Genomic DNA, 23,751 nt, shown 5'->3' with positions numbered 1-23,751 from the left:
GCTGTTCCCAATTCTAGCGCTTCTGGCGTGTCGTTTAATGTTTTGTGCTGGCGGGTGTAGCTGCCATTTCATATTATCTTTGCTATTGCATCGCCTATTGCATTACATTAGCTTTGGTGTAAGGTGCTGCATGGCCTTGGAGGCTAGACACGTTTATGGCCTGAATGGCATTGTTTCGTAAGTGGTTGGTACCATTTATTTTCAGCATCCACGTCAGCGGAGACGGGCATGTGGGACTGGCATGTTATGACTAAAATGCTACTTGGCCTCTTTATATTTTCGAATTCGGAGATTTCTGTTGATTCCTGTTTGCTGATTTCTAACCAATATGCAGATCAAGTCCCGCCAACGCTGCGGGCTTCCCGCATTGCACCATACCAGAAAGAAAGTGCTAATTGAAAAGTTAAGATTTTTATAGAGTAATGTGGCTGGAAACCCCAACAAGATGCCTGCGGCTGATTGAGGTCAATAAAACACTAAAGGTTCGTAAAAGTTGTGAGATATGGTGCGATTATGCGTTGCGCACCAAGTGCTAACTATCAAGGTGGGATGGAAATCAGTAATGTAGAGAAAAGGAACCTGACTGTTAAGCGGCATTTCATCTTCTACCACGCTGCTGCCTGTTCCTGGTCCGCTGCTCCCCCTTTCCCGCCAGCGGAAAAAAACAGGGAACATGAAGGAAGAGTGAAGTATTTCCCTTGTATGGTAGCGAAAAATTTGGTAGCACCATTGACTCCAAGTTTGAAATCACAAGTTCGTTCGTGATAGTGGATCGGCGGTGGTAAGTACGCTTATGACTGTGGGTGGGAATTTCGGGTGTAATTCAGATTTTTGTATGGATTGAACCAATGCATGCACTGAAGTTACATCAGCGTCAATCATTTTGTATCAGTCTCCGTTCGCCGTAGATGTCTTCAGTTTGTGTGCTGAGCATACGGCAGCAACTGCATCAAGATCGCTTTGCGGTGTTTTTCCCCTCCCCACCAAGATGTCATACATGTAGCCCTAGAGCTTTTATTGAGGAGGTCTTGTATATGGCTTTGGTCATATTCGTTACCACTCACTGCCGCCCTCCGCCCGCTGATCTTCAATCCACTGCCTTGTTTGGTTGAGGGAGCAACTGCTCCACAACTCTGGGCAACATTTGATATTCCTATGATGATATATGAAACATATACCAAAACTCATGGTTTCCCCCCATCTCCAGAGGTTCCGCCTCCACCGCAAGATGGCAGATTGCAACATTAGTGTGTCTGTCCGTGTGCGAGGGCTTATCAAACGTGAAATATCAGATGATCTCACAAAGCATTGGAAGACACATGAAGAGAAGTCTCTAGTGCAGATAGATCCTGCAACAGGAAGTGTGCTTTGTCAGCCATACATCTTTGATAAAGTTTATGATGAAGGCTGCACCAATGCTGATGTATACACAGGTAAATCATCAGCATTCTCCAGGGAAGACTGGTTGTCCTCAGTGTGCCAGCAGTAGTACTGTAATGAGTTTGGGCATGTTTTTTGGTCTTGAGGGATCATATTTTAACCAAAGTACTGTTCTGCTTGGAATTAAACATTCAGTCAGATGAAATGTATGTGATGGTACCTATTTATTGGGAACATTGTGACAGCTTCATATTTTATATGCCTTACTATCTATGTCATGTTTGCATGTGGCTGCTACACATTATTAAAGGGGCCATGTAAGTTTCCTACTGTCTGGCTAAAAGCTGTGTCATCAGCATTACCAACTGTGCTCAATGCTGTTAACAGCAATATGTGTTGCATGCAACTGAAGATTGATGGCTGTGGGGAAGGATGTGCTTGAAATTGTTTACTTTGTATTAAAATAAATGTATGGGCTTATACAACTGAACAACATAATACCACATGAGACCAGCACCTCATTTAAAAACTTGCCCATCCACTGTTTTGAAATCCCAATTTCGACAATGGCTTATTCACAATGTCTTGACTAATTGCTTGCCACAATTGCTTGCCAATTGCCACAATGTCTTGATCACGTGATGTCCAGAGGCCACGTGACATGTTACCGTGATGGGCGATCGTTCACCATTAGTGACTCCCCACTGCCACAGGTACCGTGGAGGAGATGGTCTACTCGGCCATGGCCGGCTTCAACACCACCATATTTGCCTATGGGCAGACCTCCTCTGGTGAGCATGTCGCGCTTCGCCTGTGGTTAATCAGATTGGTCTGTGCCTGTGATTGGACAGATTGGTCCTCTCCTGTGATTGGTCACACTGGCCTCCACCTGTGATTGATGGTTGTCAGACCTTCGCTTCTGGCCCTCCCCGTGCCCCCGCCGGACCCCTGCGCTGCCCCCGTGTTGCTCCGTTCGCTCCTCTGCGCCGGCGTCTGCCCGCCCTGCCACCTCCACGCCCTCACCCCGCACACCCCTGCTCCATCTGACCACCGTGCCCTCCCCGCCAGGCAAGACACACACCATGCTGGGCCACGAGCAAGACCAGGGCACCATCCCGCGCGTGGTGCACCAGATGTTCGACTGCGTCGAGCAGACGCCCGACCGCGAGTACCTCATCCGCGTCAGCTACATGGAGATCTACAAGGAGGTGCGTGGCCGCCCAGCTGCCGCACCACGGCTGGGGAGCGGCTGACCATGGCGCTGCTGAAGTCAGCGGCGTCATCACTGTGGTTGGTGCAGGGTGCTGAAGCTGAGCCTGAGATATGGCGGAATTTTGAGTAAAGAGCGGTACGTGTTCCTCGTCGTTAAGTTCTGCTCGTCTTGGGAAGCCCCGGGCATGTGGTTTGAAGCCTCGGCTCGTTATTTGGGCCGCGCGACCTGTGGTCGTGGCCGTCTGTGGAATCTGTTCCGCCACCTGGTGGACAGGGCACCTCTTGTAGCTTTGTTTTGCGTCTCGCCGACAGGTGGTAGCCGATCTCCTGGCGGAGGGTGCTGGAACACCAAAGGGGCTGCGCATCCACGAGGATCCGCAGGGACAGGTAACAGGAACGGGGAGGTCCGCAGGGCAGGTGACGGGGACAGGGAGGTCCGCAGGGACATGTGACGGGGACGGGGAGGTCCACAGGGACAGGTGACGGGGACGGGGAGGTCCACAGGGACAGGTGACGGGGACGGGGATGTCCGCAGGGACAGGTGACGGGTACGAGGGGGTCCGCAACGACAGGTGACAGGGACGGAGAGGTCCGCAGGGACGGGATGCCTTCCGGTGGAACCGGATCCGGTTGGGCGTGGTGGGCTGCTCTGGTGCCGCGGGGGTGGGGAGCGAGATGGACGCTGAAGATACCGACGTCTCCTGCGTCGAGTGCGTCGTTTGACCAATCATGACGAGGGATAGAAAGTGACAGCGTCGCAAAAAGCTTTTCCCACGTCTTTGCTGCACGTTTTGCCAGGTCATGTAAAATGCATGACTTGGTCTTCAGCTTTTCCAATGCAAACCAGAGGCCGGCCAGCAAACAGTCCAGTTGCACATGGAAGTCTGGAGTTGAGTAGCCGCAATACCGCGTGAAAACTCGTTCATTCGAATGATCTCCCATGCGTGCCGGGGCGCGGCCAAACAAAGCATCACCTCCTCTCCACTTCCACACCTCACACCGACTCGTCGCTACCGCCGCGCCGCCACTCGCCGTGCCCCCCCCCCCCCCCCTCCCCCCTGCATCAGGTGTAAGACTCGTCACTGCTGCCGCTGGCCGTGAACGCCCCCCCCCCCCTCCCCCTCCCCCGTGCGTCAGGTGTACGTGTCGGAGCTGCGGGAGCTGTGCGTCAACACGCCAGAGATGCTGCTGGGACTGATGGGGCGCGGCGAGACGGCGCGCCATTTCGGCGTCACCAACATGAACGACCGCAGCTCGCGCAGCCACACCATCTTCCGCATCATCATCGAGTCCAGAGTCAGGTGGGTGGCCGTCGTCGAGACTAGAGCCAGGTGGGGCGTCGTCTTGGAGATCTGGGCTGCTGCGGGGAGGGGACATCGTCGAGATACCGTAGTAATGGCCGAGGTGTAGCGCGCCGGGCTCCCAAGTGGGAGCACAGGCTCAAACTCCGACAGTCGGACTCCGCCGCCGGTCAGCCCCCGGAGGCTGGCGATCGGCTGGCTTGCCTTTTAACACTGGCCGTCTTTTGTTCACATTTCCTGCTACGATATGATGCCACGTGCTTTTGGCGGTCGTCGTTGGCGGTATTCTCCCCCCTCGCGTCCCCCTGCCAGCGTATGCTGACCCTGCCCGGGGGCGCACGTGCTCGACCGCTGGTGTCCGGCGGCGGGACAGCCTGCCCTGACGCCACTGCCATCTGTGTGTACACCAGGGATGAGGAGGGTGAGGAGGGCGCTGTGGTTGTCTCGCACCTGAACCTGGTGGACCTGGCCGGCTCGGAGCGCGCCCGGCAGACAGGCGCCACTGGCGAGAGGTGAGACGTCGAGTCACTGGAGGTCACCCGGATCACAGGAGGTCATCCGGGTCACCGGAGGTCATCCCGGTCACTGGAGATAATCCGGTTCACTAGAGGTCACCCAGGTCACTAAGGTCATTCGGGTCACTGGAAAGTCATTTGGGTCGCTGGAGGGTCATTGGGTCACTGGAAAGTCACCCGGATCAATGGACGTCAGCCTGGTCGCTGGAGGCCACCGGTGATTCCATATCACTATCACTGAACTGTAACATGTCACAACACCCAGATGATTGGAGGTCACCGATGGCCACTAAAGGTCACGCTGGGCATTGCGAGGCGCTGAAGGCCACAAAAGATCACCAAGGGTTTGGGAATGTCACACAAGTCAACGTAGGTTAGATATGGTCACCAGATATCACCCAGATCTTGAGAAGCAGGCGGATGTGGGGCTGTGGGCAGTGTTCACTGCGATCTGTTTCGGCGGCTGGATAGTATTCGTGCTTGCAGTCTTACGGGCGGGTTGAGACGAGATTGATTTTTCGTGCTTATTTTTGCCCTGCTTTATTTTCCGTGCTTATTTTGTCATTGAAATCTGACTGATCAAACCAAACCGAACCCGCACCCATCACACCTAGACCGACGCGCAAGAGTGGAAAAGGGCGGAATGCACTTTTACGTGGACTCACCTCGTTACCCCGCATTGCTGACACGGAGCCGTGCTCTTGAGCCGCCTGGTGTTCTGTGCAATACACCGTACTGACCCGGGCTCCTGGGCGGCCCGAGTCCCCACTTCACGTTCTGACGCGCGCCCCTTGCGCGGGCCGCCGACGGCGCCGCCAGGTTCCGGGAGGGCTGCTCCATCAACTCGTCGCTGTTCGAGCTCGGCAACGTCATCAGTAAGCTGAGCGAGGGCGCGCCCTTCATCAACTACCGCAACAGCAAGCTCACCCGCATCCTGCAGACGTCGCTCGGGGGCAACGCCAAGGTGCGGTGTTGGCCTCGGCATGCAGAGAGAGGCGGGTGGCGTGGGGCGGAGGGGAGGGGGATCAGGTGGACAGGATCCTTTTCTCCGCAGTGGCCGCCCTTCCTGCCAGGATGAGAGGTGTCCGACGCCCTACAGCGGCAGAAGCAGGGTACGTGCGTCTTAAGGCCCCAAAGACGACGACGGCGTGGGGAAGGGAGGGAGGGGAGGGGGGTCTGTGATGACTACGGCGGGGCGTGGGAAGGAGAGGAATGGATGCAGCGCTGAGCCCTGCAAATTCGTGGATACCTCAGACGGCAGACGTCCGGAAACAGGCATCTGTCTGTCGGCGCTAAGGATTTCTAGCGACGCTTGGGGTGTTACAATATGTCACTAGGAAGGGAGGTGGTGGGAAGGGAAGGGAGTGTTAAGGGTCGGATGGGGGAGACCGTACTTCAGAAGCTACAGATCGCCACTGGCGGCTGAGCGGCGTGAGCGGAGGTGCACCTGCGATCCACTGCTGACAGGTCCTGTTCCTGGCTGTGTCGCTGGCTGGGGCTGCACTCGTTGGTCGGGTCGTCTGCGTGTGCTGGCGTGCGACCTACTGTTGCTGTTCGTCCCGGTGTCTGCCGGATGCACTGGCGGTGGGGGCGGGGGGGGGGGGGGGGGGGGGCAGTGATGACGTCCATTGTCCCGTTTATTTGTTACGTGGAGTTCACCCAGTGTGCGCCGCCTGGCCCACTGAGTCTTCCGTGTGCGTCTTTTTATATGCGCGCGTGTGTGTGCGTGCGTTTGTGCGTCATGTGTCAAAGGGTGCGCTGTTGCGTACTGCTTCACGGCCTTTGTGTGTACCGTCTTACGTGCTCTTCCTCTGATGTCCTCATCAGGTGCCTCTCCTGCCGCCATTTATGTTCCGTCCTCTCTACTTCCCTTTTTTCTGCCCTAACTGTACCACTCCATCCCCACCCTGTGTGCCTAACGTCTCTCCCAGTGTTGACATGCCCCATTTTTAGTTCTATACCGCCCGCCTTCGGCCCTTTTTCCACACTGTCTCCTGCGCCGCCGCCCTCTGCTTCCCCTCCCCCCCCCCCGGCTGCGTGTGACGCGCCGCTACCGGCTGGTGACCTCTGACCTGGTCTGTGATCTTAGGACTGACCCGTGACTTCTCTGATCTGACTCGTGACCCCTGATCTGACCCGTGACCCCTGATCTGACCCGTGACCTCTGATTTGACCCGTGACCTCTGATCTGACCCGTGACCTCTGGTCTGACCCGTGACCTCTGATCTGACCCGTGACCTCTGACCTGCCAGACGGCCATCATCTGCACGGTGACGCCGGCGGCTGTGGAGGAGACCCACTCCACGCTACGGTTCGCCAGCCGCGCCAAGACCATCAAGAACAAGCCGCACATCAACGAGGTAGGTGCCGCGCCGAGCGGTGGGCGGAAGTGAGGGGGAGGGGGAGGTCGCTGGTCGGACTAGGACAGAATGGCGCGGCCCAGATTTCCCCAACGCAGGGGCTGGGACGTGCTCAAATGTTAACTCTTAACTCTTTAACCCTTGGTTAACTCTTCGTTAACTCTTGAGTTAACTCTCAGGGAGGACGTCATTTAGTCTAAACAGGGTTGGCCTGTGTGGTAGTTCGTGGAAAGACGTTAGTTATGACGCGTGCAGGTGTCATCGGCTCCGCGTGTCATCTGTCCCGCTGGGGCCGTCGCGCCGCAGGCAGTGACCGCTGCCCGGCTGGCAGTGGTGTGACGCCGCCGTCCGCCGCCAGGTGGTGTCCGACTCGGCGCACCTGAAGCGGCTGAAGCGCGAGATCCACGGGCTGCGCGCGGAGCTGCAGCGCGAGAAGCAGACCAACCGCGCCACCGAGGTGGAGGAGATGCAGCAGGCGCTGGCCGAGCAGAGCAAGCGTAACACCCAGCTGCAGGACCGGCTGCGCCAGCTGGTCGAGCAGCTGGTGGTGAGCTCGGCGCCCAAGCAGCAGCTGCCGGCCAAGTGAGTCTGGGGGGGAGGGGAGGGGTCAAACGCTGTAGTCCAGTCGCGGGGATGGCTGCTCGAGACTACGACTGTGAAAAACTGCGTGTCTTTGTCTGGTGTCGACCGCAAGTGACTGTGGGCCGTCTCTGCCATTTCTCTGTAGCGCTGCATTGCGACGTACTAGTCTCTGCTCTATAGGCATCATCCCTCCGAGGACATGTGGCGGTGGTGGTACAGTGGTTAGGACGCGCGGCTGCGGACCTGTCGGTCTGGGGTTCGAACCCGGCCACGCCACCACCGCATCCCATATAACGCCTAATAAAGGCATCCGTGTCTAAATGGCCCTGGCAGTTGGTCGGACGTAAAGCCCCAATAGAAGAAAACTCCCTCGATATAATAAACTCCTTCGGATGGGAGTCCCTCGGAGCGCGGCCGAAGTTAACGATCAAGCGGTGGGCGTGCTGCCCCAGCTGGATGTGAGCACGAAGGTGCCTGTTTTGTACGCTGGCGCTGGCGCCGTCGGCTCGTGTGAAGGAGCGTCGGCCGTCGCCGAGAGGGCGGCCGCTGTGCCTCCTGCCTGCCTCTCCCCCTTCTCGCACACACACATAGGGCTTCCCAGAGTCGGATGAACTGGTCGAGCTCCTAGTGCTGGTGCACCATGCATAGACTGTGGTTCTCGTCTGTACTGCCCGTTCTCACGTGCGATGAAGGTCAGGATGGCGAGACAGCGCCCGACCTGGGTGTTCGCACGCCCTGGGTGTGCGAGTCCAGATAGCTGCTGCCCCTGGGCGTCCCATGAACCGCCGGCTGCAGTGTGCGTAAGGAGCGCGTCACCCTGCGCCGATGCGATCACTCACGGAGCGCGCACGGCGCCCTCCCCGCTCCTTCCCCCTCCCCCTCCCCCCGGCGGGCGGCGCTCTGACCGGCCGCGGCCGCGTGTGCCTCCGCCAGGGCGCAGAAGAGCAAGCGGCGGATGACGTGGTGCGGCCGGCAGCGCGGCCGGCTGAGTCTGGCGCCGTTCCAGCTGCCGCCGCTGCTGCCACCTGTCGAGGAGCAGCCGAAGCTGCCCGACGATGATCAGCCGTTCGCGGTGAGGCATGCGGGACGTGGATGATGAATCGGATGGTGATAAATGAACCGGAAGTGAAAACGAACAGAAATGAATCGGAAATGTAATTTTTGTCTGGCGGTGTATTTCAGAGATTAGTGGTGAAGGTTGATTGGTAATAATTGGTATGGTTTTGGTTGATTGGTAAAGAGGTGCAGAACACGACCGTCACATTCCGACCTCCTCGGATGACCTCTTCCATCAGCGGCCACACGCCTGCCGCCGTCGTGACTCCGCCCATCGCCGGCAGGAGGCGGCCGAGGCGCCGCCGCCGCCGGCCAGCCGCGTCACCTGCCGCAAGCGACGCGCCACGAGCATGGACGCGGCGCCGCGGCCGCTGGCGGCCGACGCCGGCACGCAGACCAGCCCGCCACGGCCGCCGCCGCCGCCGCCTGAGCGACAGGTAGGAGACGACACGCTGCCGGCGCCCGGTACCCCGCCGTGGCGGCGGGCGGGGATTGGCAGGCGAGGCACAGACCGGTTCACTGCGTAAGGCGTGGCGATGTCTCTGTCGAGAGGGACAGCAATCCGGCCGCGTGACGCGTCGTGGGACAGACGGACGTGTCACTGTGTGGGCGCTTGGTCGGCCATATGGCGCGGTCGTGTGGTGAGAGGTGGTGTCGCGTCGGGGCTCCGGTACACGGCGGCGCCTGGTAGAGAGTGTTGGCGGCCGACCCGTGCGCCGATACTGCCACAGTTCGTCATACGCCAGTCGTTCTTGGGGAGCCGCCACCACGGTACTGGTTCTGTCTGCCGCGTTGCGGACCAGGTCCGCGTTTCCCACGGGCCGTTACGTTTTTCGGTGGGAGCAGCAGTCGTGGTAGAGACCGTGTTCCAGCGTCGGACATTGCGCCCGCTCACGCCCTCGGTAAGGACCTCGACCGCGGCATGATGCGGCCAGCTGAGCCTTCCCATTGACGAAACACCAACGGTGGCGTTGATGGGATCATCATGGTGGCCGGGGTGCTGACGACGAGTGAGATGCTGTTGAAGACGGTGGCGGAGGTCATGCCGGATATTATGACGCCGCAGGGGGTGAGCCAGCGGAAGCGGCGGCGGGCGGACCTGCACCCTGCGATGCCGTCGCTCGAGGAGGAGGCTGGGCGGCCGGTGTCGCTGGGCGACATCACCGAGGAGGAGGAGGATGACAGGACAGCAGGTCAGACGGGAGGAGGGGAGGGACGGGACAGGACAGCAGGTCAGACGGGAGGAGCGGAGGGACAGGATAGGACATCAGGTCAGACGGGATGAGCGGAGGGACGGGACAAGACAGCAGGTCAGACGGGAGAAACGGAGGGACAGGACAGGACAGGACAGGTCAGACGAGAGAAGCAGAGGGGCGGGGCAGGACAGCAGGTCAGACGAGAGGAGCGGAGGGGCGGGACAGGACAGCAGGTCAGACGAGAGGAGCGGAGGGGCGGGACAACGTATCAGGTGGGTGGGACTATGGACTGGGCGCAGTTTGTCGTCGGACGGCGAAAGTATGGCGGTTCGTCGCAGACGGCCTAAAATGGGAGTGTCATTCAGTGTGTTTGGTATCGCCTGTCCCCCGTTTCCGATGTCAGCTTGTCTGCATCTGCCAATAGCATATGTTTCTCCTGACGTTTTTCCGTGTGTGGTGCCATCTCTCGGGCGTCCTGTGCCCTATTAGTTCGGAAGATGACCCGTGACCGCGGTGGTCCGTGTGTCGCCAGACCGACCCGCGGCCGCGCAGCCGCCGGAGCTGGAGCGGCTGCGGCGGCAGGTGCTGCTGCTGCAAGAGGAGGATGACGCGCTGCGAGCGGACGGAGCCGAGCCGCGGCTGGTGGACGACACGCACGCGCGTCTGCTGGAGACCGTACAGCGGCTGGATGAGGAGCTAAAGGCAGCCAAGCAAGAGAACCAGCACATGACTGTTACAACCAGTACTGACATGTCAGAGGTTGTACAGCGGTTGGAGGAGGAGCTAAAGACAGCCAAAGAAGGGAACCAGCGCTTGGCTATCTCAGCCACCCCTGATATGTCAGAGGCTGTACAGCAGCCGGAGGAGGGGCTAAAGGCAGCCCAAGAAGAGAACCAGCGCCTGGCTGTCTCAGCCACCCCTGATATGTCAGAGGCTGTACAGCGGCTGGAGGAGGAGCTGAAGGCAGCCAAAGACGAGAACCAGCGCCTGGCTGTCTCCGTCATCCCTGATATGTCAGAGGCTGTACAGCGGCTGGAGGAGGAGCTGAAGGCAGCCAAAGAAGAGAACCAGCGCCTGGCTGTCTCCGTCACCCCTGATATGTCAGAGGCTGTACAGCGGCTGGAGGAGGAGCTGAAGGCAGCCAAAGAAGAGAACCAGCGCTTGGCTGTCCCAGCCATTTCTGATATGTCAGAGACTGTGCAGCAGCTGGAGGAGGAGCTGAAGGCAGCCAAAGAAGAGAACCAGCACTTGGCTGTCCCAGGCATTCCTGATATGTCAGAGACTGTGCATCGGCTGGAGGAGGAGCTGAAGGCAGCCAAGGAAGAGAACCAGCGCCTGGCTGTCTCCGTCACCCCTGATATGTCAGAGGCTGTACAGCGGCTGGAGGAGGAGCTGAAGGCAGCCAAAGAAGAGAACCAGCGCTTGGCTGTCCCAGCCATTCCTGATATGTCAGAGACTGTGCAGTGGCTGGAGGAGGAGCTGAAGGCAGCCAAAGAAGAGAACCAGCGCCTGGCTGTCTCAGCCACCCCTGATATGTCAGAGGCTGTACAGCGGCTGGAGGAGGAGCTGAAGGCAGCCAAGGAAGAGAACCAGCGCCTGGCTGTTTCAGTCACCCCTGATATGCCAGAGGCTATACAGCGACTGGAGGAGCTGAAGGCATCTAAAGAAGAGAACCAGCGCTTGGCTGTCTCAGCCATTCCTGTTATGGCAGAGACTGTGCAGAGGCTGGAGGAGGAGCTGAAGGCAGCCCAAGAAGAGATCCAGCGCCTGGCTGTCTTAGCCACCCCTGATATGTCAGAGACTGTGCAGCGGCTGGAGGAGGAGCTAAAGGCAGCCAAAGAAGAGAACCAGCGCCTGGATGTTGCAGCCATCCCTGAGATGGCATATGTACAGCAGCTGGAGGAGAAGCTAAAGGCAGCCCAAGAAGCGAACCAGCACCTGGCTGTCACAAGCATTCCTGATGTGCCAGAGACTGTACAGCAGCTGGAGCACGAGCTTAAGGCAGCCAAAGAAGAGATCCAGCGCTTGGCTGTCTCGGCCACCCCTGATATGTCAGAGATTGTACAGCGGCTGGAGCACGAGCTAAAGACAGCCAGAGAAGAGAACCAGCACTTGGCTGTCCCAGCCATTCCTGATATGTCTGAGACTGTGCAGCGGCTGGAGGAAGAGCTAAAGGCGGTCAAAGAAAAGAACCAGCGCCTTGCGGATGCAAGCATTCCTGATACGTCGGAGACTGTACACCAGCTGGAGAAGGAGCTAAAGGCAGCCAAAGAAGAGAACCAGCGTCTAGCGGCCGCCTCCGTTGCTGACATGTCAGAGACTGTACAACGACTGGAGGAGGAGCTAGCAGCTTCTAAGCAAGAGAATCAGCTCCTGGTGTCCTCTGCATCGTCCGGTAAGAAGACCTGCGACGTCACATCATCGCCTGACGTCACGGCGCCGTGCGATGTGTCGGCGGCGGCGGCGGGCGACAGCTCGCTGCAGACGGTAGACGCGCTGAAAGAGGCGCACCAGGTGGAGCTGGAGACGCTGCGGCAGCAGCTGGAGGCGGCCAGGGTGGAGAAGCTGGCGCTGGAGGAGAGGCTGTCGGCGCGGGAGATGGAAGGGGCTGGGGGACTGGGTGCTACGACGGTGGCAGAGAAACAAGCGCCACAGGCGACCGACGAGGCTGCCGCGCTCGACACTCGGACGTCGCCGGCCGCACCAGGAGCAGACGCCGATGACGTCGGGCGTAGGTCCCGGGCGGAGGCGGCGGGGGCGGCGCGACGGCGGACGCTGACGGAGGACCCGCGCCGTCCGGCGCCGGCGCCGGCGTCCCCGGACCTGATGCCGCCGCCGGCCGGCCGGCCGTGGTTCGGCGACGCCTCGCTGCTGGACGAGTCGGCGGACGTGACGGTGTCGGGCCTGTCGCTGTCGCTGCTGCGGCCGCCGCCGGCGCCGGCCGCGCCGTCGCTGTTCGACGAGCTGCAGCAGGCGCGCCGCCGCTCGGCCGCCTCGCTCTCGGCGGCCGCGCCGTCGCTGTTCGACGAGCTGCAGCAGGCGCGCCGCCGCTCGGCCGCCCGGCTCTCGGCGGCCGCCGACGCCGCCCGCCTCGCCGGCGACGACGGCGACGATATGGAGCTGGACCAGTCGCTGGCCGAGGCGGCCGCTCTCGCCGACCAGACGGCCGCGACCGACCGGTCGACCTTGGGGGAGCGGTCCATGCTTCTGGAGCCCTCGACGCCGGCCGGGCGCTCCACAGTGGCCGACCGGTCGTCGCTGGCTGAGCGGTCGGTACTGGTCGAGAGATCGACTCTGGCTGAGCGGTCGGTGCTGGTCGAGAGATCGACACTGGCTGACGTGTCCGTGCTGGCGGACGGCTCGGTGACGGCGCCGCTGGACCGCAGCCAGCTAGCTGCGGACCTCGCCACCGTGTACCAGGAGCTGCGGCAGCTGCAGCGGCAGCTGGCCGCCGGCGAGGGCGCCGAGCGGCGCGCCGCCCAGCTGGAGCAGCAGCTGGCGGAGCGCGACAGACAGCTACAGCGGCTGCGGGAGGAGGGGGTGGCGGCGACGCGGGCCGAGGCGCCGGAGGAGGGCGACGAGGCTACAATTGGGGAAGCGTCGCCGGTCCGGCAGGAGGACGCTGACGGCGGTCTGCCCCCGCCGGCGAAGCTGGCGGCCCCGGATGGCCGTGCCACGACCGAGCAACGGACTATGTCAGAAGGCCAGGCCGTATCTGGTGACCAGGTTGTGTCAGACGACCAGGCCGTGTCTGGTGACCAGGTTGTGTCAGAAGACCAGGCCGTATCTGGTGACCAGGTCGTGTCAGAAGACCAGGCCGTGTCAGAAGACCAGGCCATGTCAGAAGACCATGCCGTGCCAGAGCAGCAGGACGGCCTCGCCCTGGCAGCCCCCGCAGGGAGCTGCGCTGCGAGAGCTGAGCTGCGCGACACGCCGGAAGAGCTGCGCCGGGCGCGAGTGCTGCTGGCCGAGCTGGCCGGGCGCCCTGCCAGCGCCGGCCTGCTGGAGCTGGCGCTGGCGCTGCGCAGCCCGTCCCCCTCCGCCGCCGCCGACACCACGTGCGTCGTGTCGGCCGCCGACCTGGACGTAACGATGGCTGAACGCACGCGGGTGTTCAGCGCTGACGAGCTGTCCGCGCCGGCCGCCGCCGAGGTGAGCCTCTGCGCGCTGGAGGAGGCGGCTGAGGGGACGCCCGAAGAGGTGACGGTACGGTTCGGTGACGAGACGATGTCAGGGGCGTGCGCCGGCCAGGCGGAGGTAACACTGCCGCCCGAGGAGGTGACGGTACGGTTCGGTGACGAGACGCTGGCAGGAGCGTGCGCCGGCCAGGCGGAGGTAACACTGCCGCCCGAGGAGGTGACGGTACGGTTCGGTGACGAGACGCTGGCAGGAGCGTGTGCCGGCCAGGCGGAGGTAACACTGCCGCCCGAGGAGGTGACGGTACGGTTCGGTGACGAGACGCTGGCAGCGGCGTCCGAACCGGCGTCGGCGCCCAGCGGCCGCGGCTTCGGGCCCGGACTGGACGGCTCTGGCTTCGGCCAGGCGGCCGAGGATGGTCCCGCGGAGGTGCGCCGGCTGGAGAACCTGCTGGAAGACATGCAGGAACGGGCGGATGAGACGGCCCGGCGCGTGCACACCCTTACGTCACAGCTCGCTGACGTCACCGCCCAGAACGATGACGTCACAGGTCGGCTGCAGGACGTCACCTCCGAGAAGGACCAGGCCCTGGCCTCTGTGGATGACCTCACCGCCGAGAGAGACCGCGTTATGGCGGAAATGGCCGCCGTTAACGCCGCCTTGGATGGCGTCAGGGCGCAGCTGACAGACGTCACCACCGAAAAAGATGACGTCATCGGGAAGTTGACCGACCTGACCGCCGCGATGGAGGCCGTTAACGCCCAGCTTTGTGGCACGACGGCCGAGAAGGATGACCTCGCGATGAAATTAAGTGCTGCTACCGCCGAGAGCAGCGACTCGCTGGCCAAAGTCACGGCCGTCAGCGCCGAGAGAGATGACGTCGCAGCGAAGCTGTGCGAAGCGAGCGCTTCACTGCAAGTCCTGAACGCTCGACTGGCTGACGTCACCGCCGAAAACGATGACGTCACGACCAAGTTGGGCGCCGTCGTCGCCGAGAGGGACGACGTGGCGACGAAGCTAGCTGACGTTACCGCCGAAAAGGACTGCGTCATTGCCAAGTTGTGTGACGTCACCGCCGGGAGAGATGAGGTGCAGGCGGCTCGTGACGAGCTTGAGCGTCAGCTGGCGGTAGCATCCGCCGAGGCGGCCCGCTTCCAGTCGCAGCTGTCTGCCGCGGAGCAGCAGCTGCAGCAGCTGCACGAGCGGCAGCAGCAGCTGGCGGCGGAGGAGCCAGCCGTCGACGAGTCGGCCGCGCTGCTGCGCGAGCGGCTGGTGGCCGTGCGCGACCGGCTGGCGTTCGCGCGCGCCGAGGCGGCCAACGAGCGCGACGTGGCGGCCGGCCTGCGCGAGTTCAACACCTCCTGCCTGGCGGCCAACGAGCAGCTGCGCGGCGAGACGGCGGCCGCGGCCTGCGCGACTGGCCGAGCGCGAAGCGCAGCTGGTGGAGCTGCGCGGCCAGCTGCAGCCGCTGGAGCCGCTGCGCGAGGCGCTGCACCGCGCCGAGCGCGAGGCGGAACGGCTGCGCCGCACGCTGCAAGACGCCGAGGAGGCCGACCGCGAGGCGGCCGTCGTGGCGACGCGGCTGCGCGCCGCCACCGAGGCGGTGGCGGTGGCGCAGCGCGCGCAGGCAGCCGCCGAGCGCGCCGCCGCCGACGCCGGCGCCCAGCTGGCGGAGGCGCGCGCAGGCGGCGACGATCTGGCGACGCGCCGCGCCGCCGCTGAGGAGCGCGCCGACCGACTCGCCGCCGAGCTGGACGAGGCGCGCGCCGAGGCGGCCGGCGCGCAGCGCGCGCTTGACGAGCAGGCAGTGCGGCTGGCGTGTACCGGAAGGGAGCGCGACGAGGCGCGCGCGCTGCTGGCGGCGCTGGAAGAGCGCGCCGAGCGCGAGACGGCGCGGCTGGCGGCAGCGGCGGCGGAGAATGTCGGCGGCCGGCGCGAGGCGCGCCGAGAGATCTGCGACCTGCAGGAGACGCTGGTCAGCCGCCAGGCCGAGCTGCAGGAGCAGGCGCTCTGCCTGGAGAAAGTGCGCGCCAAACGTCGGGAGGCGGTACAACGCACAGAGGAGCTGACGGCAGAGAGAGACTCTCTGACCGCGGAGAGGGACTCCCTGACGGCGGAGAGGGACTCCCTGACCTCAGAGAGGGACTCCCTGACGGCTGAGCTGGCCGCCGGTCGGGAGGCAGCTGCGCAGCTGCATCTCCAGCTGTCTGAAGCCAGCTGTCGGCTGGACGAGCTGGAGCGCACCGCCTCCGAGCGCCAGTCCCAGCTGCAGTTCGAGCTGGACGAGCGGGTGGTGGAGCTGCACCAGCTGCAGGAGGAGCACCAGCTGCTGACTGACGGCAACAAGCAGCTGCAGGAGGAGCACCGGCAGCTGCAAGATGAGCGCCAGCGCTTGCAGAACGAGCACACTCAGCTACGGAATGAGCATCAGCTGCTGCGAGGCAAGCATGATGAGCTGCAGGAGGAAGCTCGCCAGCTACTGGACCAGTGCCGTGGAGTCGAAGACGACCTCCGCCAGACACAGGTACGTCCAGCAGTGGTTTGCATCAGCCATGCCATGTTCCCTTTTGTATCAATTTGGTGCAATTGTGCGACTTCCGGCGCTAGATGACCCTTGCCCTGTGCGTGTTCATGTCCGGACTGCGTACCCCCCCCCCTTCCCTCCCCCCGCCTCACGCAACCACCCAGTCGAACGGGCGTTCACAAGCACACAGCGTCAGACGGCCCCAGCCCGGCGACACCAGGCCTGATCCCTCTCTCTGGCCGCCAGGAGAGGCTGACTGCTGAGCGGAGTCGGGCCGACGCCGACCGGGCCGAGCTGGGCGCCAGGCTGGAGACGCTGGAGACCGGGCACCAGGCGAAGGTGGCGGCACTAACCGCCGAACTCCAGGCCAAGCTGGAGACCCTGGAGACCGAGCACCAGGCGAAGGTGGCATCACTGTCGGTCGAGCGGGAGGCGGCGGCCTCGGAGCACGAGCGGCTGCTGGCCGGCCAGCGCGAGGCGGCCGCCGCCGAGCTGGAGGCCGAGCGGCTCAGGCTGTTCGCCGACTACCAGCAGAAGGCCGACTGGCTCACCACGCTCATCGACGAGAGCGATGACGAGCTCCGACAGGTCAGTGACCCCTTAACATAGGCCCTGACAGGTCAGTGACCCCTTAACACGGGCCCTGACAGGTCAGTGACCCCTTAACACGGGCCCTGACAGGTCAGTGACCCCTTAACACAGGCCCTGACGGGTCAGTGACCTCTTAACACAGACCCTGACAGGTCAGTGACCTTTTAACACGGGCTCCGACAGGTGAGTGACCCACAACACGGCTTCGACAGGTTAAAGGTTAAAACGGGCTCCAACAGGTTAGTGACCTTAAGCATGGACTCCGACAGGTTAGTGACCTTAAGCATGGACTCCGATAGGTCAGTGATTCTCATTACGAGCCCCGACAGCTTCGATAACTCAGCAACAGTAAAGCGGCAGCAGCAGTAAAGCGATCTGAATTTCGAGGTCTTCTCTTGAACAATGATGGGTATGATGATGATGATGATGATTTGGGGTTTTAGGGCGCATCGACTGCTGAAGGTCATGCAGCGCCCATCAGTGATGGGTATGACGCCATTACATCACATCCCCAAGAAAGAGTTGGTATCAAGTATTCAGAGTTCCTATGCTGATGTATCGACCCTTGCTGTGCCACGAGGTGCTGGTTAAACGTGGTTATGGAACGAGCATTGGTTTGATCGTCAAAACGTCCCCGTCCCCGTACCTGTACCCGCACCCGTCCCCATCCCCATCCCCATCCCCATCCCCATCCCCATCCCCATCCCCATCCCCATCCCCATCCCCATCCCCGTCCCCATCTCCATCCCTGTCCCCGTCTCCATCCCCGTCCCCGCCCCGTCTCCATCCCCGTCCCGTCCCCGTCCCCGTTCCCGTCCCCGTCTCCATCCCCATCCCCGTCTCCATCCCCGTCCCGTCCCCGTCTCCATTCCCTTCCCGTCCCCGTCCCGTCCTCGTCCCTATCCCCATCCCCGTCTCCATCCCCTTACCCGTCCCCGTCTCCATCCCCGTCTCCGTACCCGTGCCGTGCTGTCCGGATGTATAACTGTCACTGGCGCAGTCGCGTGCTGCTGCGGCGGCGCCCGCCGAGCGTGCTTGACCATGAGGCTACTCCTTTTCGGGCAGGCCAAGGAGCAGCTGGCCGCGCGACAGACCGAGGTGGAGCAGCTGCAGCTAGAGGTTCGCCAGCTGCGCGTCAAACAGGAGCAACAGCAGCAGCTGCAGGTCAGCCGGAACTTCGCCACGTGTGGGATGTCACGCCACTTTGAGCTCGCTGTCGTGTGGCCAGCGGACCCGGGCGGCCGCGGTAGGTCTCCAGCCGCGCCTGACTGGCGCACTCCTCTGACGTCGCGTGCTGTCTCCTCTCAGAGCCAGCTGACCTCAGGACAGAGCCAGGCGGACGCCCGCTGCGACCAGCTGGAAGCCCAGCTGGAGGCGCTGGCGACCGAGCACCAGGTCAAGCTGGAGACGCTGGCGACCGAGCACCAGGCCAAGCTGGAGACCCTGGAGACCGAGCACCAGGCGAAGGTGGCATCACTGTCGGCCGAGCGTGAGGCGGCGGCCTCGGAGCACGAGCGGCTGCTGGCCGGCCAGCGCGAAGCGGCCGTCGCCGAGCTGGAGGCCGAGCGGCTCAGGCTGTTCGCTGACTACCAGCAGAAGGCCGACTGGCTCACCACGCTCATCGACGAGAGCGATGACGAGCTCCGACAGGTCAGTGACCCCTTAACATAGGCCCTGGTAGGTCAGTGACCGCTGAACACAGGCCCTGATAGGTCAGTGACCGCTTAACCCTTGCTCCGACAAGTCAGTAGCCCATTCACACAGGTTCCGACAGGTCAGTTACCCCTATCACAGGCTCCAACAAGTCAGCGATTCCACGAGCTCCAACTTGGAAGTAACATTCTCACGAGCCCCGACAGTCCAGTAACACGGCGACGAGCTTGGCCGGGTTTGTGGCGAGCTCTGACGGGCCAGCGACCGTGACGAGGTCGAGCTCGTAATGGCGCTGAGGCCGCGCCCTCCCCTAGCGTACCGCCTGGGGACTACAGCGGCACGCTGCTGGGAAGGGTGGGGATGCATATTGGAAACGCGTGGACTTTTTTTTGACACGCCTCGCCCGTTCGTAACTTGCCATGGTTATGATGATTATTCATCATGACAATCTTATATCACTCTGGCAATGATAAGTCACAGCTTGTTTGACTTTACTTGGATTTTCTACTAGGTTTGGTTAGGCGGAGCGCTTTCTGGTAATCACGTGAAGTTAGCGTAAAATTTCGGACAAATGTGAAAACCGTAATCTACGCCATCCGACCACACGGCTTGTCTCCGACACATCGTTTCATAATGGTGTTCCGCTCGCGGTGCGGCGCTGTCGGCATGGCTCCCCCGGGTGTGGACGCCTGCTGCCCTGTCCTGCCGCGACCTGATCTGACCTGGCCTCACCTCACCTCACCTCACCTCACCTCACCTCACCTCACCTCACCTGACCCGTGGCCGGCGTGCAGGCCCGGGAGCAGCTGGCGGCGCGCCAGGCGGAGGTGCTGCAGCTGCAGACGGAGATCCGGCAGCTGGTGGAGGCGCGCGAGGCGCAGCCGCCGCCGCCGCCGCCCGAGTGGGAGACGGAGTCGGACCGGCAGCGCGAGAGCGTGACGCGGCTGAAGGCGCAGCTGCTGGAGGCGGTGCAGGCCAAGCGGGACGCCGAGCGCCGCCTGACCACCCGAGACCTGCCGCACCGCCGCCGCGTGGAGGTAGGGCGCGGCCACTGACACCAGGGGCTCACACCCGCCCAAGCCGGCAACCCACGCTGGGGCTCTGTCTGCACTGGCATCACTGATGTATCCATGCTCATTCAGCCTATGTGCGTATATATGTATATATATATATATATATATATATATATATATATATATATATTATTCCGATAGACTCGCTTGGTTAGGTATATATATATATATATATATATATATATATATATATATATATATATATATATGTCGGGGGCTTGTATCCCTGTAATGGTGTTGCTCGGGGCCCTAAGTTATCTCTTTATTCTTCATAACGGCAGATGCCATGGTTACCAACCAGCGGCTGGTAACCGCCTGCGGGACAGCCTGTGAACCGCACATTGTTTTATTCCCCCCCCCCCCCCTCCCCCCGAAGCCCCGTAACGTCTCTGCAGTTTCGCCGCAACACCGCTGCCCGTTGGCTCAGAATCCAGGTCGACTCCTGCCGAGATATTCCTCCGAAACACCGCGTCACGGACTGGCGCGGCTCGCCGGCCGTCCGTGGCCGAGCACGGTGACCAGCTGGCGGCGACGCGAGCCGCGAGGGCCGCTGGTGACTCGCGCACACGCGGTGGCCGGGGATTGTCACGGGCGCGACGAGAAGGGCGACCGATCAGCAGTAGCTTTTCGCTCTTGTCTCCCCATTCTGCCCCCCCCCCCCCCTCCCCCGTTCCTCCGCTCTTCGCCATGGAGATGGCGCCGAATTTATTGGCATTTCGTGCTGAACGTTGTGTACGTTATTTGGTTATTGTTGATGCGTACACCCTGTTTGTGTGTCGTGGGTGGTAAATCTGCCCGCTGTACGCTGTAAATGAAGACTGCATATAACTCTGCTCATGTCTCGCCTGGTTTTTATGTAAATTTATTCCAATAGACTCGCTTGGATGACTTCCAGTTCAGGGAAATCGCCAAGGGTCGTCACCTTTTTCCTGAACCCATCGCGCGAGTAGTTCTGTCCAGTTCTTCGTGTAAGGTTACCTCGGCTCCTTCCTCGAAACATTATGCCTGAGGGGTTGGCGTGTTACTGAGTACTGCAGCACGGCCATCCCGTGCCTGGTTGCCTTTTGGCAAGCTGCCGACTGACCTTTCCGAGTTTATCGGGACAAGCCGTGCGCTTGCTTGGACTTTATACTCGGCGCTGCTGGAGAACGCATTAAACACCTGGCTTCCCCGGGCTTTAATTTGCATCGTTTTTTTCGGCGTTTTTCACTCGCGTGGCCCCGTGCCGCCGTAACGACCGGGCGCCGCTTCCGTCGCTGCCGTAGTGACTCGGCGCCGCTTCCGTCGCAGTCGCTGGAGCTGGAGCTGCAGCGCAGCCGCGCCGAGACCGAGGCGCTGAAGGCCGAGCAGCGCCAGCTGGTGCGCCAGCGGCTGGACGAGACGGCCGCCGCCGGCCAGCTGCTGGCGCCGGCCGGCGAGCAGCCGCCGGCGGCCGGCGCCAGCTCCGGCGGCGTGGTGCAGCAGCTGATGGCGCTGGAGCTGCGCGGCCTGGCCGAGCGCCAGCAGCGCCAGATTGAGCAGCTGCAGCGCCAGCGCGACAAGTACCTGGGCGCGGCGCGCGCCTACAAGCTCCGCCTGTTGGAGGCCGAGCGGCGCGCAGGCGGCCGGGACCAGGACCGGGATCAGGATCAGGACCAGGACCAGGACCTGGACCGGGACCGGGAGCAGAAGCGGTCGTCGCCCCGCCGCTCCGCGCGTGTCGCCACCACCATGCCCTGTGAGTGGTGACCCAAACGGGGACGACGGTCTGGTCTGGCCACGTGCCGCCGCCACCGCCGCGGGACGCTGCTGGGGATCAGGCAGAGTCTCCGGGCGTGGTGCGTGATGGGACGCTGACAGGTTTCGATGCGCGGTACCGGAGCGCGCGTGGACGGGCGTCTGTGTGCTTGGAGCATCCGTTTAAGGTTCGCCCTTTGTGTCGCTGTGTTTCGGGGTCGCGGGTTGCCCCAGGGGTGCCAACGGCGCATTGGTCACAAACAGCCTGGTGTGGAGTTACACTACGTTGTCAGCTTGGACGGTAACGGGCCACGTCACCCGACGACCAATGGCGTCATCACGACTGCCAATGACGTCATCAACCGGTGACGTCGCACGGCACCGATCGGCCGGCGCCGCGCTGAACCTCGCGTCTGCGCTTCCAGCGTCGCAGCCGGCAGAGCCATCTAATGGCGGCTCGGAGAACCATGAGTCTAGCGGTCGTCGGCCGGCGGCGCGGCGGTCGGGGAAGCGGTCCGGCTCGCCGCTCGGCCGGGCGGCGCGCCGGTCGCCGCGGCTGAGCGAACTCTCGGCTAACACGCCCAGGTGAGCGCCCGGTCGCCAGGCACAATGACGTTACAGTGTGAAGTCATTGCGAGCGAGGGTCACCGAGGTCATCTGTTGTGGTCCGGCTGCCCGCTGGTCTGGGTACGGTGGGGATGTTCTGCTGGCTCAGGTGGGGACAGGTCTGAATAGGTTGTGCACCGGAACTGTCCCAAAGTGGGATGATAATGACAACATTGCTGCTTTGACGTGCCTGTTTGCAAGGCTGGGGGGAGGGCGTTGGGTTTGGGAGAGGGTCGCGCGCGGCCCTGTTTTCCCCTCGATTAGCAGTCGGTGCGCAGAACTGTACCGGTGCCGGGTTACGCTCCTCAATACAGCAGGTGACCCCTCGCCGGCCCGTCCCACCGGGTGACCGTAGGTGAAGCGTTTGACGCACACGGGGTCAAAGGCCGCGCGCGGAACATGTGACGAACATGTGCTTCGATCATGCAAGCCTGTGATTTGGTCATGTGAGCAACTAACCTGAGCATGTGAATATGCGATCTGATCATGTGACTATGTGACCTGGTGATGTCCATATGTGATCTGATTGTATCGATTTGTGATCGGATCATGTGCATGTGTGGTCTGAGCATGTAAACATGTGATCTGAACATGTAAATATGCCATCTCGGTAGCCTGTACTGCGTCTCCACCGGTGAAGCTGAAGTGCTGCACTCGTTCTAGCCCGCGGACGCCGTCCTGTCTGTTGCTGCCGGACCTGTGCGTCCTCCAGCGTGTCACCAGCCCGTGCGCCGCCTCTGTGCGTTATCTTGTTGCCTGTCGCGTGATGCAATCTTCCCGCAGCGCGCCGCCGTCCCTCCGCCGTCTCAGTCGGCCCCCCTGATAGCGTCTCTCAGTGGGAGATGGTGATACAGACCGCTGTGTGCAGTGTGCTGCTAGTTGGTTAGTGTTTCCATGCTTCTCCCACACGTCGCCGTGCCTCACGCTGGTGGCTGCGTGCCGACAGCGCGCCGCCGCCGGCCAAGCGGACCTCCTCCCCGCCGTCGGGCCGTCGCAGTCTGCGGAGCGGCAACTAGGCGGCGCCAGCGGCGCCCTGACCCGCGACGCTGCCGCGTGACCGGCCGGCCGCCGGCGCTGACCGGACGGGACCGGACCCAAGTCGAGTGGGCGGGAGGTGGACCGTTCGACAGGCGGCTAGCCTGGACGCCGAGCGGGTGGCCGACGACGGCGCGGCGTGCCCCAACAATGGGGGCGGACGGGCGGCGCGTGCGGCCGAGTAGACATGGTTACGAGCGGAGCGGTGGCGCGGAGCTCCGAGTGGCCCACTGCACATAGCTTTAGTGATGCCTCTGTAGACGGTTAGTGGGCGGGCGTGCCTCGCCATCGGTCGATCATTTGCGCTGGCGCGGCGCACGCGCGCGGAGCCCGGTCCGTGCCGCACCAGCGCGGTGACCGCCACTCGGAGACCGGAGACGGCGCCCGCACGGCAGCCGCCAGCGGTGTGTGTTGCCGCGCTGGTCGGCCCGCGGGTGGACCCGCCCGTGGCCGCGGCGCGCTGAGATGGTCTGCGTCTTCCTCGGTCCTGTCGCTGAGTGTGGCTGTTGACCCGTCCACATGGGTGCGAGTTTGGTCCTGTGGGCACCTGCTCAGAATACAGACTCGTTTGTCTTCGTTTTACACGCGTTTGCCCTCATTGCCGGCGGTATGGGCCGTTTGAAGACGCTTGTGTAGCTGCAGGGGTGCCGAGAGAACTCGAGAACCACCAAGAATGAAGTTCACAACTAAGTTAACAACTCAGCAGCTATGTGCAGGGCGACGAATGCCCTGAAGAAAAACGCAATGTTCTCGGCAACGCGCTGAGTAGAATGATATTGGCGATAGGAGAACGCACGGAAGGGGCGAGTCGCAG

At 62.2% G+C, this 23,751-nt stretch overlaps 2 protein-coding genes and 1 long non-coding RNA gene across 3 annotated transcripts; all 3 read left to right on the top strand.

Annotated features, from left to right (window-relative positions):
• The first annotated feature begins 754 nt into the window (after positions 1-754).
• Positions 755-9,345, top strand: LOC119104920 (centromere-associated protein E). The gene is made up of 13 exons (XM_037228681.1): positions 755-781; positions 1,208-1,433; positions 2,094-2,171; positions 2,449-2,588; positions 2,905-2,979; positions 3,730-3,893; positions 4,304-4,405; positions 5,228-5,372; positions 6,661-6,768; positions 7,127-7,350; positions 8,284-8,422; positions 8,691-8,776; positions 9,342-9,345. The coding sequence occupies exons 2-13, from the start codon at positions 1,229-1,231 to the stop codon at positions 9,343-9,345; spliced, it is 1,470 nt and encodes a 489-aa protein (XP_037084576.1). The 5' UTR covers positions 755-781; positions 1,208-1,228.
• A 46-nt stretch (positions 9,346-9,391) lies between these two features.
• On the top strand, positions 9,392-16,707 carry LOC119104829 (rootletin; the record flags this gene model as incomplete). Its single annotated transcript, XM_037228587.1, has 7 exons — positions 9,392-9,475; positions 10,185-12,396; positions 12,844-13,042; positions 13,721-13,964; positions 14,145-14,597; positions 15,661-16,263; positions 16,510-16,707. Coding segments are annotated over exons 1-7 (3,993 nt in total), but the record flags the coding sequence as incomplete, so codon positions are not given.
• Positions 16,708-16,711: 4 nt separating this feature from the next.
• On the top strand, positions 16,712-19,342 carry LOC119091352 (uncharacterized). The gene is made up of 4 exons (XR_005093408.1): positions 16,712-16,851; positions 17,920-18,018; positions 18,163-18,504; positions 19,302-19,342. It is a non-coding gene; the product is annotated as an uncharacterized LOC119091352 (long non-coding RNA).
• The last annotated feature ends 4,409 nt before the right edge of the window (positions 19,343-23,751 follow it).

This window comes from Pollicipes pollicipes, unplaced genomic scaffold, assembly GCF_011947565.3.
Source record: "Pollicipes pollicipes isolate AB1234 unplaced genomic scaffold, Ppol_2.1 Scaffold_1600;HRSCAF=1878_pilon_pilon_pilon, whole genome shotgun sequence".
Classification (NCBI taxonomy): domain Eukaryota; kingdom Metazoa; phylum Arthropoda; class Thecostraca; order Pollicipedomorpha; family Pollicipedidae; genus Pollicipes; species Pollicipes pollicipes.
This window is presented reverse-complemented; position numbering and strand designations above follow the sequence as displayed.